The sequence below is a fragment of the Neomonachus schauinslandi genome, chromosome 4 (assembly GCF_002201575.2).
Source record: "Neomonachus schauinslandi chromosome 4, ASM220157v2, whole genome shotgun sequence".
Taxonomy (NCBI): domain Eukaryota; kingdom Metazoa; phylum Chordata; class Mammalia; order Carnivora; family Phocidae; genus Neomonachus; species Neomonachus schauinslandi.
Genome location: NC_058406.1, coordinates 49285462 through 49303878, shown reverse-complemented (window position 1 = coordinate 49303878; position 18417 = coordinate 49285462). Strand labels below are relative to the sequence as shown.

The 18417-nt window shown below is 37.1% G+C and overlaps 1 protein-coding gene across 1 annotated transcript in view; it reads right to left on the bottom strand.

Moving 5' to 3' along the window:
- The window catches only part of PATJ (PATJ crumbs cell polarity complex component), a 350706-nt gene that overhangs the window by 267306 nt on the left and 64983 nt on the right, over positions 1-18417 (bottom strand). Inside the window, exons 15-17 of the mRNA XM_044914529.1 lie at positions 15244-15378; positions 9143-9304; positions 6146-6277 (exon numbers count right to left, since the gene is read on the bottom strand). Coding sequence (XP_044770464.1) covers positions 6146-6277; positions 9143-9304; positions 15244-15378 — 429 coding nt within the window. The remainder of the gene's footprint in view (positions 1-6145; positions 6278-9142; positions 9305-15243; positions 15379-18417) is intronic.

Genomic DNA, 18417 nt, shown 5'->3' with positions numbered 1-18417 from the left:
CCCTCTGACCCTCCTCCCTCTCATGCTCTCTGTCTCTCATTCTCTCTCTCACAAATAAATAAATAAAATCTTTGAAAAAAAAGGGGGGGGCGGGCATGCCTGGGTGGCTCAGTCGGTAAATCATCTGCTTTCCGCTCAGGTCATGATTCCAGGGTCCTGGGATCAAGTCCCAAATCGGGCTCCTTGCTCAGCAGGGAGCCTGCTTCTCCCTTTGCCTGATGCTCCCCCTGCTTGTGCTCTCTCTCTCTCTCTGACAAATAAATAAATAAAATCTTTTTTTGGGGGGGGGAAAAAGACAAAAACAACAACAAAAGGAAAAACCAGCCCGGATATTGGTGTCCATGTTATGAGGCCCGTTGAGCATGAAAGTGTACATATAGTAACCTGCAACACATGACTGTCCTCCGTGTCTTAGGTTCTAGAAATAGTATAGGTTTGTATCTGACTTTTTAATATTACTACTGTATGTACTACTATATGCTAACCTATGTTAATACCTATCTAATTCTCTACCTTAGATTCTCTGAACTAATTAGCTGACAGGAATGTAATGATATTGGGCTTCCACAAGTTAGTAAACACTGTGTACTGGTAGACGCAGCCACCGAAAATAGCAAAAATTAAAACCCTCAAGTTCTCGGGGTTGTAAGTTCTAGCCCCACGTTGGATGTGGAGATTACTTAAAAATAAAGTACTTAAAAAATAGTAATAATAATACATACATACATTTCTAATGTGCAGAGAAAGTCTGTTGTACATATAAGAAAAAAGCCAATTTAAAGCCACATACATAAAATTTACACAATCTCTTCAAACAACTTTTAAAATCTTTTTTTTTTTTTTTAAGATTTTTATTTATTTATTTGACAGAGAGAGACACAGTGAGAGAGGGAACACAAGCAGGGGGAGTGGGAGAGGGAGAAGCAGGAGAGGGAGAAGCAGGCTTCCCGCAGAGCAGGGAGCCCAATGCGGGGCTCGATCCCAGGACCCTGGGATCATGACCTGAGCCGGAGGCAGACGCTTAACGACTGAGCCACCCAGGCGCCCCTAAAATCTTTTTTTAAAGAATTTACCTAATGGAGTTAGGAAGAAGTCAGGCAAAAACTGCACACTAAGTTTTTCTCAGAAATAGTAAGGTATGCCATATCCAAGACTCAACAATACTGCAATATTTTATATTCATACTATTTGGGCTTTATAACCCATTTCTTCTGTTAGGAAAAATTAATCGCCTTTTTTTTTTTTTTAATAGGGAGGAATATTTTCACTATTGTTTTTAGTGAGTCATCATTTGTCTTTGGTCTTTCAAACAATTTTTTAAAATATTACTAACAGTATTTATGTATGAATCACCTCTCAATGGCTATGCTATAATGTTCTCTAATTTTTATCTATCTTAGTGTCTGAGATAAACCCAAAGTCTTTTAAAAATATCTGCTCTGGCAAAAATTGAGTCTGTCCATATCAGGAGGGGAGAGAAATGAGGACTGGGATGTTGGAAGGAAGAGAATTATTGGTTAATAAATTTTACCTTCTAAATCACTGAAATTCAAAAGTATTAAGAATGGCAATATCATGGCTAATGTTCAAAAATTGGCTAATGTCAAACATTTCCAGTAAATTATAATCATGAGGGGTTATTCAAAGTTCAACATAAATCAAAACACCAGAAAATATCCACTTGCCATGTTTAATATATAAGGTCAACCCAAGGTGAAATCCACACAATTCTAAATTTATTTCAAGCTTTTTGATAGAAATTTTTAAAAATCACAGACTCACGCTACCTAATAATTGCTTCATTATTGAATAATAGCTCAAATTAGTTGCACTAATTTAGCATTCTTAAATTTGTAATTATTTTCATGTGAAGCAATAAACACTAGCTTTTACACAATGCATATGAGCACATTATATTAATTTTCAATACTTACTAAACTTTCATATAAGCATTAAAAATTAGAATGCTATCTAGCAGCTTGTCCTTAAGATATGAAATTTTTTTTACAAGCCAGAAAAACAAGAAGATCTGCTATAATAAATTTAGTACAAAAATCTCCTGTAATAAAATGCACTCATAAGGAAAGGAGCAACATAATATGGTAGTTAAAAGCATAGATTCTGGGAGCTGACTGCTTGAGTTCAAATTATAGTTCTGCCATATACTAGCTGTGTGAACTTGGACTAGTTACATAACCTCTCTGTGCTTCAGGTTCCTCACTTCAAAAATGAGGATAATAATAGTACCTACTCCACAGGGTTCTTGTGAGGAATACATAAAGCAATCAGAACAATGCCCAGCAAACAGTAAACAATAAATGTTAGCTATTATTATTGGATTTGTATTAGTTGTCTTCATATTAATATTAGGATTAGTATGAGTATTAGTAATATTCCAAGGAAGAAAGACATTACACATAATCATAACTAAAGCACAATATGTAAACCACATCTAGAAACTGGCAAGAAATTATACTATAAAAAGTTATAACCATATTTCTGAAGTTTTGTATTGCTTAGAAACAGAGTACATAGTTAAGCCATAATATTTATGTTCTTGATAAATTACGCACATTGCTGTTTTCCATGACACTATCCTCTAAGGTATGACATTATAGTGACCAATGAGTCTTCTAATACGGTAGACATATAAGGCAGGATTTTAACTACCCACTACATGGAGTAGTACCTAGAAATATTTGAGACTAATAAATATTCTACCTTCATTCAAATCAGAGCCAATAAAGCTATTATCACTTTATCCTAAAATCTAATGAGGCGGCTTACAACCTGAATCATATTTACTGCAACATAAAAACTACGTAAACCATAGTTTACTATGTTATAGTAAATATGATTCCCTTTTGCTTTCTCCTTTTCCTTTGCCCCCATCTAAATGCCTTTCATGAAAATGTATATCCAGTTTGCTCTTTGAATTTTCAGACTTCCACCTATCCAGATAGCTACCCCATAGTTCCATGGCCAATTCAAGATCCTTTATCTGCTCACTCAAAAGCAAACTGCTGGCCCATAATCCACAATAGGATAACTCACATATGGTTCATCAGGAGTTGGTTCCATTTTAGAATGTAATTTTACAATTAAATTTAGATTTCACTAAACAAAGGTATCTATGTATTAATTTTCCTAATCTAACTAGATAGCTAAAAATTGGTAGGGTTCAAATATACTGTAGTAGGGCTATACCTTCAAGGACAATATCTAGACTTCTGTAGTTTATTTTCTAAATTGGATGATTATCAATATTCACATACCCATAGTAATGTTAACATTTCCTATTTCTTTACACATGCATTTACTTAATCCACAGCAATCCTTTGAGCTAGACATTATCCCCATTTTATAGATGAAGAAATTGCATAAGCACCAATGAAACAGACACTGTATATAATTTTGTCAGGTTCCTGAGGAAGTTCTTACTATCCTAGAGAAAAACCAGTTAGTGCGAAATTAATATTGCTAAGTATATTTTCAATCTCTTCAATACTGCTAATGCAGCCCTTTACAACCTGGAATCTCTCCCACTGTCCTAAAACTTTCTCTGTGTGGCCAAAATGTATCTACAGTATTCTTATTCTAAATGTGCAAAGTGGGGAAAGGGGATGTGGGTGGATCTGCATTGGCCCTATTCAGCTACCTAATAAATTCACACAGGATGCATCAAATACAGTAATAGCCAGGAACATGGCCTTTCACGACTTTTGCTAAACCTTCACCTGCCCTTGCAAAAAAAATTTTTTTGAACTTTAGAATTTATTACCTAATTACAACAATGGACAATATAACCACTTAATTAGCTTGCCCGAAACCAAATTTTAAATTGTTTATGTGTCATCTAAATGTCATAGTGTTTAACAGTTCTATATGCCACTGACAAATGGTGAAATGTGCTGAATACAATTATAAGTAAATGTACTTAAGACTGACTTAAGAAAAAAATCAGTTTAAGATTGAATGTTTTTGCTTCCAAGGTTTAGCTACAGAAGTAAATAAGCTGAGTGCTTTAATATGAATCAAAACAGCGTTTGAAAAATAAAATATTTTTCTATCAGTTCTCTGAGAAGCACAAAGGCAAAATTACTTCTTTTGCAGCAAAATTACTTTATACAATTTGTGCAGAAATGTCAGTATATGTAATGATGATTATAGGAGGATAAGGGGTGGGGGGAGAAACCTAGAATTTTATTAAAAAAATAAAATTTAAAAAAACCAAAGTATGCCTCAAGACATACCTATAGGAGTGCAGTGAAGAAAAATTTTTTTCCATATTTGGAACTTTTTTTTTTTTTAAAGGGTAAAGCTCAGAACTGATACAAGAATTCTTGTTAACTACAGGTTAAACTCTTAAAGACTCTCAACTTTTTCTTTCTCTCCTTTACTGAAGTTTTTATTTCTAAAGCACTTCTCTGCTTTAACATGGAATATTCAAAATATAAAACTTACACATAATGTCATTTAAGAGGGTAAGAGCAACCATTATATAAGAATGCAAATACATATAGGTTCCAATCATAATGGAAATGTAGCTGAATATCTAACACTTCATCTGAAAGGTGTTTTCATATCTAACACTTCATCTGAAAGGTGTTTCGTAAACTAAATCCTAATTATCAAAATGGTTAACAAAAAATCTCATTGAATGTGTTCATTTACTTCCAGTTATTTTTGGCTAAACTAAACTTTATTCAATCATTCTGCAAATGCTTATCATTTATCATGTGGTAGATAATAAGGGTACATTGGGGAAGGAAAATTGAGATGGTACCTACAATTTGTTTGATATGCCCTTATATTTTTTAATAGTTTTTTTTTTAAACTTAAACTCCATTAATTAACATAGAATATATTATTAGTTTCAGAGGTATAGGTCAGTGATTAGTCTTACATAACACCCAGTGCTCGTTATACCATGTGACCTCCTTAATGTCCATCACCCAGTTACCCCATCCCCCATATACCCTTATATTAACCAGTACAGAAAGTTCTAAAATCTTACAGTATTGATACTTGATAAAAATATTTCCCCAAATATGCATTATTTATAATCCACAAATCATAATTCAGTAATATTCCAAAGAAAAGTTCTAATAACAGAGAGGGTTATCTGGCACAGAAATATGCCAGCAAAAACGAACAATCTATTTCAGTAATCTTAAATAACACTACCTAAATATGGAATTTAATGTTCTTACATAATGCTCAAAGTATTTTTCTTTTAATCTGTTCCCGAATGCCTTATTATATTAAAAAAATTGATTTTTATATCACTTGGCATTTTATGTGCTTTGATAGAGTACATTTTGCTTTATTAAACCACAATGTGTTTAGGCAGCACTAAAGTATTAAAATATGCATCTTAAAAGTGAAGAGGTTTTTTGCCAACAGTTTTAAATTCCCCATGATAATCAGAAGGTCTAAAAATACTGTAAACCAGTAAACTGATACAACATATAGATGTCCTATTGTGATCTTTCACACACAACCCTCCAAATGCATTAGTGACTTTAGCTATAAATGGAATACATATAAATACATAAATAGTATGTGTTCTGTGTTAAATATAAACATGTAATTTCATCAAGAACATTTCTATTTAATCAAGCTCATTGATATCAACAAATAAGCAAAACAAAAACCTTCGTGTGAAGTGGAGATAGAAGAGTGAGAGTTGGGAATGACTCTAATGTGGACGGGTTTCTTTCTGGGGTGATGAAAGGGTTCTAAAATTAGACTGTGGTGATGGCTGCACAACTCTGAATATACTAAAAACAACCCAAAGCATGCTTGAAATGCATGAATTTTATGATATGTGAAATAGATCTCAATAAAAATGGGACTGAAAAACCCTCCATATAAAAAAATTCTTCAAACTCCAGTCTCTAAAAGCATCCATGGGTATAAAATTATTGCTTCCCTCACTGTTCAATTATTGTATCATCCCTCATTTTATTCACTAAGAAAGCTACCAAATGCAAAGGTAACAATGGAAATTTTAACACCTGTCTTTGGATGGTAGCATTATATCTCAAATCATTCAGTTTTCCCTAGTGGGTACCTTAAATAATTACTACTTCACATACCTTTAAAACAAATCTCTCCAAAAACTCAATATAGATTCTTATACCTGGTAATCCAAGATGCTGAATCCCAAGCCTTTATGATCTTTTACGAGTTCAACAATCTTGACTTCAGGAGACCATAGTGCTAATTCCCCATCATCATCATCTTCAGTATTGATGCCTACACTGTGGTCAGCCTGAAAAAGATAAATGCTTCAAAACATTGTCTTTTCAATTCTGAAAAGAATTAACATATCAGGAATCTCATAGCTTCTTCTCCAACTGGGAATTCTCTTTGGCATGCATGCTTTATCTTTTTAATCTTTTCAGAAGGGGCATGCCCTGGGGCATACACACTCTAGTATAAAATCTTCATGGAAACTCAAGTACTTAAAAATGCAGACTGTTCATAGAGTTGGATTTTTTTTAAATGTAAAGTACCTGTTTCATTCAAAATATTAACACTGACCTCTTATACTTCAATGAGTTCTGTCATCCCATTAGAAGCATAAAAGGAAAAATACGCAATTTAAGAAAAAAAATGAAAATACCATATAAAATCAAAGCTTATAAGATATTTAGGTAGCAAAACATGAACTCATAATTACAGTGAAAGATAGAAAGATGCCAACAGAAGAGAGAGGATAGTACAAGACACAAGAGAAACCACTTCGTTGGCTTCTGGAAATTTTCAAGAAAAACTTCACTAGGAAAAGTGGAAAAAAATCCAAGTCCTTGGGAATCATCTTAAGTCTAAAAAACCGGTAAAAAAAAAAAAAAAAAAAAAAAATCACTGAGTTGAAATAATGAAAATCTCATCTTGGAGGATCTAAGTCAGCAAAACTATCCAATACACAAGTCCTCGGTTATTTTCCTTGACTTCATACCCCCAAAGCCCCTATTCCAGGCTCCCCCCTCCTTTCAGGGAGAGTCACTGCTACAGGGACTTCTAGGAAGCTCAATGATAGCGGGTAAATGAGTCGACTACACAGAAGAAGAGCTGCTTCAAACTTCAGTTTTTATTACTATTTACAGCACTGTATTGCGTTTTCATATGATTTATCTTCCTCAAAATACTCTGAACATCTATCTGAAGCTCAAAGATTATCTTCTTTTTCTTTGTAGCCCTAGCAACTAACAAAATGACAAGCTAGAATGGAAACTCTGTGTGGGCTACCATGGGGTTTACCAATAGCTATCCACTCAGCGCACAACAGAGCCTGGCTCACAGTAGGCGCTTGATAAATATTTGTCCAATACATTAACAAATCATCCATCTTTGACTGCATATCCCTTGAAACTTTTTAAATAAAGCTACAGACTAAATAGTAATCTTTAAAAATAGACTTCTTAAAACTTAGGGTGCTCTTAGTAAATAGAATCAAAGTGCATCATTCCCAGGAACATAATTTTTAGTGACTTGCATTAGAAAATCCACTTAATGAAATCAAAGGGAGGGGACCCATCTAATATGGAAGAGTAAGGCACCATAGCAAGTACAAAAACATTTTTTAAATTAGGGTTGGTCCAGATCTCAAACTGTCCCCGCAGGACATGGAAAGTCAAAACTCAATCCATGGTGGATTGAGTCTAAACATGGGAACAATTTCTGGGTTCTTGAATTACAAAACTTGAAATTAGTGGGATGTTCTGGATCAATAACCTCTGTATATATCAGCCTGATGTGAGGAAATGATATTTAAAAAGAAAACATTTTTATACCTTCCAATAAAAAGTAAAGTTCCAATAGCTAGTATAATATGATTGATGTTTTACTGGGGCATTTAATACCCTCACTTATTAATGAGCATTAGAATTCTGGCTGAGCTGCCTAACCAGATAAGGTTTAAGAACCTAAGATGATATGGGGATAAATGAAAAAAGAAAAAAAAGAAAAGCCAGGATTTTAAGAAACCGCACACACTTATAAAGCCTAAGTTTACAGAAATTTTAAAGCATCCAAGGTATATAAGATATTATACTCCAACCTGAGATACATCACTTTGATACAATCAATTCTGTATAACTCCTGTATTTACAGAATAGAAAGCAATCAACTAATGGGCAGCAAGGCTGACATTTAGAATAATTCAAAGCTGTTGTTTACCCATTGTGGTAAAGGATGACAGATGGGAGCACTGAGTCAGCAAGCTGGGAGATTTACACACCCTGTAAGATTAGATTAAAGGCATTTTTATCAATCTTTAGAGGTAAGCCCTCATCCACATGAATTTTAGCAAAGATACTAAGAATCACAAAAGTGGTATTCAAGTTCCTTCCCTGAAATATGTTTTACCAAAGATAAACATTAAGAAAAAAAAGATTCTCGGGGCACCTGGGTGGCTCAGTCAATAAGCATCTGCCTTCGGCTCAGGTCATGATCCCAGGGTCCTGGGATCGAGCCCCGCATCGGGCTCCCTGCTCCGCGGGAAGCCTGCTTCTCCCTCTCCCACTCCCCCTGCTTATGTTCCCTCTCTCACTGTCTCTGTCAAGTAAATAAATAAAATCTTAAAAAAAAAAAGGTAAAGCACGTGCTTAAAACTGTTTTTATAATCACAATGTTCTTAAAAAAAAAAAAAAAAAGTACCAAGAGCACAGAAAATGTTATTTTATTCTCTGACCTTCTGAAGGCTTTTACAGCAATTTTTACTCACTTCGAAATTGGTCATAGATCTTCATATTTCTAAGGCTCTGAAAAAGGGAAGTCCATTAGATATTCAACACTCACCAACATCTTAAGTTTAAGATGAACTGAGTTGAACTGGGAGCCAAAAGTAATGAGCCCAGGAAATTACTAAAAAAACGTTCTCTAAAATCGAAGTGCATGCACATTAATGTCACCAACATTTCAAGTAAAAAGAAAAAAAAGAAGAGAAAAAGTTTTATGATGTGAAATGAAAAGTAACGGTTTGTAAAGCTATGCATTATTGCCTTTGAGCGCTACTGTAGTCAAATAAAAGAAGATGGAAATTTCTCCCCTCCTTTCATATCCAAATACACTCTTCAGGGCATTCTTGATGAATGCTCATTCCTATGGGAACCATAGAATATTCAGTTAGTACCTCCATCTTGGGAAGAGGGGCTTCAGTGTTCCTTGGTTCATCCACAGAAGCTTCATCATCAAATAATCGTCGACAGCAAACCAAGGTAAAGGGAGGAGGCACCTCTTTGAGAAAAGAGACTGCTTCTCGGCGAGATTTCCCATACAGTTGCACGCCATTGACCTAGAAAGACAAGTGATAAGTCAGAATTGAGCAGGCCCCGAAGAAAAAACCAAAGTCCCATGCTCACATGGATCTATCCAAATAAAAACAGGATTGTTTTATTTTCCCCATGAACAAAGGGTCTAAACGTAACCACATTATTTTAGCAGTAACTAAAAACATTAGAAATCAAATGTATAAAAATTAAGGCTAAACCTTTATTGAATTTCAGTGAAGAAAGCCTAAGATGTGTGCAGATGACAAGTGATCTGCCTAATTTTTCACACCTCCATGGTTTCTCTTTTCTACCCTCCAATGTTGAATTCCCTCATCTACTTCTATACATCTCTCCTTAAATACACTAGATATCATTGCTAGCCTTCCTAAGACCACCTCCTTTTGCTTTTTCATTTCATAAAAGTATCATTATAGATATTCACACTAATTTGAAAGCTGTAATTAAAAACCGCTCAATTTACAATGTGTAGGTAACAAAATCTAGGATACTCAGCTGTCAAAATTTAGCATCACTTTTCACAATTTTCTTTCACATGCCATAAACTTTTTTTTAATTTAAATTCCATTAGCCAACATATAGCAAATCCTTAGTTTCAGATGTAGAGTTCAATTAATTCATCAGTTGCATATAACACCCAGTGCTCATCACATCACATGGCCTCCTTAATGCCCATCCACCCAGTTACCCCATCCCCCCCCCCACAACGTCCCATCCAGCAACCCTCAGTTTGTTTCCTAGAGTTAAGAGTCTCTCATGGTTTTTCTCCCTCTCTGATGCTTAATACCATCCTAGAGAAATCATGTCTATAGAAATACATGTAAGTTTCCCTCCCTTCTATTCTTACATGTTCTGCTCACACAGCCGTCAAGTATAGGAGGTGTGTCAGTTTTCAAATTGTCTGATGTGTGTTCCATATGCTTAAAAGAACAAAATGATAACCAACTACTCCTAATGCTTCGCACTTATCACCACAAAATTATCTAAGTTTCATATTTTAGTGCACAGTAATAATACTTTGCACCAAAGATGACTTAGAAAGATAAACCTATTCTAATTTTTTATCTATTTGACTTAAGCTCCAGAAGCTCTCTCAGTTCTGACTCAATGCCACTAAAACTGATCTGCCTGCTACTGCCCAAAAGCTGAGGCATGAACATAATCCAGGCATTAACCCAATCTTCTCCCATCTGACTCCTACCTTCCTGGGAGGGTTCAGTGGCATTATTAGTTTTAAAGATATTTCTGGGCGGGCATCAGTTTCTGACAGGTGCCATGCTAATGTCCAGATCACTGGTGGGGCTGACTTTCCTGGGAGAAACCTTTGCACAGAACCTGTCCTTCTCCGAGAATATGACACCGTGGGTTGTTGCAAGCATCTCCGCGGCAGCAGCCTGAGCCCCAAGTCAATCATCCATGGGAGTCACTCTCAGGCCCTCAACATACAAGCACTTAGCCGTCAGGCCAGACATCATCTCTCTGCCTCTTAATTATTTACAGAGATATCACAACAGAGTAAAGAGACCCGTACGTGCTTCAGGGAGCTGGTCCCGGTAGAAAAGTCAATATCATCTCCCAGGACTTTCTGACTGATGAAAGAGATCCAGGGAACAGCAAGTTCAGCAGCTGATGAAGGTTTTTCCTCAGAAGAACTCAAAGTCAACCTTCACTGGTCACATCATGTCCCCAGTGCCAACTGGTGCCACAAACACAGAAAGTTCTCAAATCATCCGAACATGCAGTGCCCTATCCTGAGAAGCAAGCAAGCGGGTATAACCAAAGCCAGGAATTCTCCCCATATGCAAGTCTTAATTTGTGTTTCACATTACTTCAACAAATTAGAAAATCACTTTTCAGGTTTTTATCTTGGAGTACATTTAAATATTTATTTAGCTCATTATTTATTCATTTGAATCGTCTCCAATTATTATAGCAGTGCCTGGTAGTCCTCCTCACTACTCTCCACTGTTAAAGGGATTGGTCACATTTCCCATTACCACTACCCCTATCTAAGAGGATTTATGGCTGCTGTCAAGAGCTGCTCTGGGCTAAGACTTGGAACAATGTTCTAACCCCAAAGCATATTTGTGTTTCTGGTTTTAAGCTCTAAGGAGTACACCCCCCCACACACACACACACTTTAGGTTCAGGAGTTTATTTGGCTAACTTTAGAGAGATATTTTTTATTTCTATATCTGGCTATTCAGAATAAGCCCATTTTTATTTTAGAGTTCACACTATTTCTCTAGGCCCTCCAACTTGACTCTCTTAAGTGCTATCAAGTCTCAATTATTCAGACTTTGTGATTAGAAAGAACACACACATACACATTTGCAGAGTACATAACACTGTACAAGTATTTTTTTTTTTTAAAGATTTTATTTATTTATTTGACAGAGAGAGAGAGAGAGCAGGAACACAAGCAGGGGGAACGGGAGAGGGAGAAGCAGGCTTCCAGCCGAGCAGGGAGCCCGATGTGGGACTCGATCCCAGGACCCTGGGATCATGACCTGAGCCGAAGGCAGACGCTTAACGACTGAGCCACCCAGGCGCCCAACACTGTACAAGTATTGTCCCACCACATTACCTCATTCAATCCTCATTCATCTTAACCCATAAAGATTGTTTATGCCTTTTTACAGTGATAATACTGCCAAGTATTATCTCTCACAGTGAGATAATGCTTTAAAGTTTACATGGATGAGTGCAGCCACTCTGGAAAACAGTATGGAGGTTCCTCAAAAAGTTAAAAATAGAACTACCCTACAATCCCACAAACACAGTACCGGGGATTTACCCAAAGAATACAAAAACACTAATTCAAAGGGATACATGTACCCCAATGTTTACAGCAGCATTATTTACAACAGTCAAATTAAGGAAGCAGCCCAAGTGTCTAGCGACTGACGAAGGGAATGGATAAAGAAGATGTGGTACACACACACACACACACACACACAGGAATATTATTCAGCCATAAAAAAGAATGAAATCTTACCATTTGCAATGACATGGATGGAGCTAGAGAATATAATGTTAAGTGAAATAAGTCAGAGAAAGACAAATACCATACAATTTCACTTGTGGAATTTAAGAAACAAAACAAATGAGGAAAGGGGGGAAAAAGACAAATCAAGAAAGAGACTCTTAAAAAAAAAAGAGAGACTTAATTACAGAGGACTGAGGGTTACCAGAGGGGAGGTGGGTGGGGAGTGGGTGAAACAGGTGAAGGGGATTAAGGAGGGCACTTGTCGTGATGAGCACAGGGTGATGTATGAATTGCTGAGTCACTATCTCGTATGCCGTCTTCTGCTTGAAAAAAAAATGTTAAAATAAATAAATAAATAAAGCTTAAGGGACACCTGGGTGGCTCAGTCAGTTAAGTTTCTGACTCTTAGTTTCAGCTCAGGTCATGATCTCAGGGTTCTGAGACTGAGCCCCAGGTCAGGCTCCATGCTTAGCACTGAGTCTGCTGGAGATTCTTTCCCCCTCCCTCCCCCTCTGTTCCTCTCCACACCCACCCCCACCAGCTCACACACGCTCTCTCAAATAAATAAAATCTTTAAAATAAAATAAAAGTTTACATCGATGATATTCCACTAGACCCTCATAAAATAATGGTGAGGTAGCCATCTATTGATGAAAAAACAACTCTCAAAAACAGTTGAGTGACATGTCAGAGGACAGATTGTGAAGCTGTGGCAAATTAAAATGCAGAGGCAGCTCTTCTGACTTCAAGCCTTTGCTTCACTCCCTATCTCCAGTATTTTCACCAGAAATCTTTACTTAAGAATTTCAGTATACTACCTTATTATATGTTTTGTATGCATATTTTTTCTTGGAGAAAAAGTATTTTATTATTCTTTTAATTGTAGTTAACAGAACACTGTATGTTAATTACACTGAAATTAAAATTTAAAAAAATTGTAGTTGACATACCATGTTACTTTCAGGTATACAATACATGTATATTTCTCCCAAAAAAAGAGAGAATCAAACTGGTTTTTACTAATTCCACTTCTCTCCACACAAAAATATCTCCTTTCTCAATACCTAAAAACTACAGAAATGGTCTCTAATCTATAGATTATCATGTTTGATATCCATAAAGCTATGTATGTGCCCCAACAATCAAAAGATATGATCTCAGTACCAAAACCAAAACAATAAACAAAAAACAAAACAAAAAAACCCTAAGTCATGTGGTAAAACCTAAAGACATTATTCCACAATAAGCATCCCAGTAGGATTCCCTGAGCACTTCTAAAAATAAGCTGCTTACTACAGCTTAAAACAGGACTCCAACATCTTGCCCTCCTATGCTTATAACAAAATTTAACAACCAGTCATAGCAGCTTTCCCTCTGACCTCAAAAGTCAGCCCAGAATTCTCAACATACTTCTCTAGGTGGCCAGACACTGCTCAAAAATGCAGCTGCACCCAACAACCCTATTTGCTATCCTTGTCATTTCACTTTGAGTAAACATCAACCTTAAAAAGACATCTCTAAAATCAAGGCCCATTGGAGTCTAATCTTGGCTAAGGCTACAAGGTTGATTCTATTAAACCCAAGTTAGAACTTCCTGTGGTTCCTAACTCTTGGCAGAACCTTCTTTTACATAGCTTTAAGTCTGACCATTTCCCACATTTATTTTTTTATAAGCTTAGGAAGTAGTGTATTTGAAAAAACAGTGAAATGGGAGGTAGAAAACATGAACTAAAGTCATCATGCTATGAGTATATAAAGTTGGGGAAAATCAATGCCTTATTTTCCTGTCTTTAAAATTAGGGGATTCAATGCTGTTTGTTACATTAGCTCTAAGACCATCCAATCTAACAAAATCTCTCAAGAAGGTTATATCAAAGCAGAAGTGCTCTAGAATTGCTCTAGTTGAAGACAGGCTGAGGAGCCTGAGTGAGCCCACAGAGGCTGCCATGTTGGGGAAGCAAGTCCCAAGGAGACAATCTGAATACCAGTCAGTAATACATAAGCCTAATACATTAGCCTATCCAGCTAGCCTAATTCTTATTAGAAATAACCAATAAAACCTGCAAGTGAATGTGTCTACATGTTGCAAGCAAGGGGTAGGAATTTGTCTCTTAAAAAAGAATTTTGCTGGGACACATGGGTGGCTCATCAGTTAATCGGCTTGGGTCATGATCCCAGGGTGCTGGGATCGAGTGCCGCATCTGGCTCCCTGCTCAGCAGGGGGCCTGCTTCTCCCTCTGCCCCTCCCCTTGCTTGTGCGTGCTCTCTCTCTGACAAATCAATAAAATCTTTAAAAAAGAAAAGAAATTTGCTAAAAAAAATCCTAATTATGCTATTAAACTAAAACAGGACATTAGCTTCTTTCTCAATCACTTAAATAAGCACTCAAAAGAACATCTAAGGAGTCCCAAAAGATGGGAAAAATGAACTGAAAGCATATTATCTATTTTCTTTATCATTACATAGGCTGTATTTTTCTTTGCCTTTATTTCATTTTCTCCAGTTTTATTGAGATAAAATTGACACACAACATTGTGTAAGTTTAAGGTGTACAATGTGATGATTCGACATACATCTATATTGTGAAATACTGTCACAATGAAGTTAGTTAACACATTCATCACTCACATGGTTACCATTTTGTGTGTGTGGTGGGGGGGTGGTAAGAACATTTAAGATCTACTCTTACAGCAACTTAGGGACTATCGTTAACAATACTGTGTTGTATACTTGAAAAGATAGTCCCCATAAAAACTAATGATGTAATATATGGTGACTAACATAATAAAATAAAATTTAAAAGAAAAAAAGAAAAGATAGTCCCCAACTATTTTTCAATGTAAGTAGTTCACATTACATTGGCAGTAATGTAATTCAGTGTATTTCTAGTAAAAATACATTTTCCTACAACTCAGAAATTACTGTCCTGTGTCTTTTATCTCTCAGAAATTTTACCTCAAGAAGCTCATCCTCTGGCTGCAGGAGGTTCAGTGTATCAAGAGGACCACCTGGAGCAACTGAAGAGATATAATGGTGCCCATCAAAGGAATCCACTTCCATGCCAAGCCTCAGAGTATGAATCGGCAGCAGCTGTAGCAAAACACAAAGCAACAACATCAGACCTGACAAGGGCATATCCAGCTGTTGATCCTCCATCAAGTATTATTTTGACATGAAAGTCCCACCTCTTGAATCAGATTATCAAGGTCCCAATGGAGGACAATAATGGGAAAACTAGCCACCAATAAAATACGAATAATTTGTCTTCTTGCTCTTACTCCTCTTCTCCTTTCAGATTCCCGAGGGATAGAGAGACGGATGTACAGTCCTGCCTTCAATTCTAAGCATCAGGCATTCCAAACTTTCTATAGTTCCCAGTATGGATTCTAGGTTTCACTTTTCTGCAGGGCTTCCCATCTCCCAGAACATTCTAGTTCCTCCTTATTACCTAATTTCCACTCACACTTCAATACTAAGGCAGTGTCACTTCCAGGAAGTTCTTCCTGATATCTGAGTTAATGTGCCTCTGTTTGGGGTCCAAGACCACCTTGTATAGATCTCCATCACAGCTCATAACCTACTGTGTTTAGAATTTCTATTTTCTTGATTGTTCCCCCTGCTTAAGTGCAAAGTTTGTATCTTCTCTCTATAACCTCAGACCCCACAATAGTACCAGGCACAAAACATGGACTCATTAAATATTTTTTTGAACTAATCTGTGAAAAATGATGCCTCACCCAAGAACTCCTTTTCTGGGGCACCTGGGTGGCTCAGTCGTTAAGCATCTGCCTTTGGCTCAGGTCATGATCCCAGGATCCTGGGATCGAGCCCCGCATAGGGCTCCCTGCTCAGTGGGAAGCCAGCTTCTCCCTCTCCCACTCCCCCTGCTTGTGTTCCCTCTCTCACTGTCTCTTTCTCTGTCAAATAAATAAGATCTTTAAAAAAAAAAAGAACTCCTTTTCCATCTCACCAACTTTAGTGGGAACAATTTCCAGTTGGGGAAGGGTGGCTATGTAATGAGGAAGGCAATCATTATTCCATCCTAGGATTGACACTGTTGGCTTAGAAGGATTCATATGGGCTCAGATATGAGTCAAGGGTTAAGAAACTCTAGCCCATGTCAAGGTAAAGAGATGACACCCGGTGGTGTTGGCTGTAAAGGTCAAATGCACTCACCAAACTCTACTCCCTTGACTTTTAAAGATGGAGCTCATGATTTCTCATTGAGGCTATATAAACTCAAATGTGGTAAATGGTACTAATCATGACTTATATTTCCTATATCAACAGTCTATTTATCTAAAAATACCAGGCCCCCCTCTAACTATATATTTGATAAGGAGAAAACCCTACACAGCATGGCAGTGCATCTACAACATGGTTCTTTCCTTCATATTTCCTATTCCCTGTGACCCCTTATCTCTGAGCTTGTCACCTCCCCTTAGTCATCTGCTCTGAATCCCCAGAGTTCTACAGGCTTCAGACACCATCTGGGGCTGATTTCCTTCCCACTATATACACACAGACAAATGTGAAGTGGCAAGCAGTCCAGCACACCAAGACCTCAATGACTTAAAACAGGCATGAGGGATTTCTGGCCCTGGGCTAATTTTCTGAAAATTAAGTGCTCTTGACCACCAAGCACTTCAGGATCTACAACCATCTCTGGCAATAAGATGTTCTAATGCTCTAAATGGAAGGTTAGCATTGTTTTTACTCTTGTTTCCTCTCTGTGATTTCTTTATTTCTCACTGTGGTCCCTTCATCCTCTTGCCAAGTCAGTGTACCAAATCATGCATATCAAACCAGAAGACGACATCGGTTTTATTAATGTTGGTGGATTTTGGTTTTTTTTTGGTTTGTTTTTGTTTTTTTTAGTCTTTAATAGTTAAAAAGGTTAAATAAAAACTCTCAGACAAATGTTTCTGTAAAGAAAAACTAACCCATCCATGTCTGCCAACTCTCTCCCTTCCTTTGTTTATGAAGCAAACACTGGAGCCGAGTGGTCAGTATGTCCAACCATAGGTCATCCCCAGTGGTATGAAGACTGCTTGCAAGAACAGATTGCTCAATTTTCAGGAATTTTGCAAGTCAGCTGTTAAATGTAGCCATCACTAAAAAATAAATTCTATACAGCTACAATTAAATAAATGATATTAAAAATAAATCTAATAAGTATTCAAAAGCCATCACTTCCTAATTATTTTTACCACACTATCTACCTTCTTTAAGGGACTACTATGTACAGTGGAAATACTATCTAAATACTCTATATGCTACTGAAGGGGTGAACTGAAAGACAAATGAAATGGATGATTTGTTGAGCTGCTAAATGAAGCTGGGCAAGGTAATTAAATAGCTCTGTTCCCACAGAGAAATCTGAAACGATGAAGTGCTATTGTGAATCGTTTCCCAACTTAGTGTCAGTGATGTAATTCAGGTAGCTTGAAATCTGCCATGGTGGGATTATTTACACCACAGGTACTGGTAAATACTACAAATTTGGACTGCTTTTCGTTTGATTTTTTTTTTTAAAGATTTTATTTATTTATTTGAGAGAGAGAGAATGAGACAGAGAGAGCACATGAGAGGGGGGAGGGTCAGAGGGAGAAGCAGAGCCCCTGCCGAGCAGGGGGCCCGATGCGGGACTCGATCCCGGGACTCCAGGATCATGACCTGAGCCGAAGGCAGTTGCTCAACCAACTGAGCCACCCAGGCGCCCTCGTTTGATTTCTTTTGCTGTTTTGAGAGCTAGACATTTACAAGCATACCACCGATCTACAATCTAGTCTGGACATGATATGCAGCATATATTTATAGGATATAAACTATGTGCAAGGATTTGCGTTATGAGCTGGAATCATAAGGTGAATGAAAGAAACAGTCCTGACCCCCCACAGAATTAATATCAGTGTGAAAGACAGACAATAAATAAGCAAGAGGGCAAGCAGACACAAACAAGTAAGAAAACAATTCGCCGGGCGCCTGGGTGGCTCAGTTGGTTAAGCGACTGCCTTCGGCTCAGGTCATGATCCTGGAGTCCCGGGATCAAGTCCCGCATCGGGCTCCCTGCTCGGCAGGGAGTCTGCTTCTCCCTCTGGCCCTCCCCCTCTCATGTGCTTTCTCTCT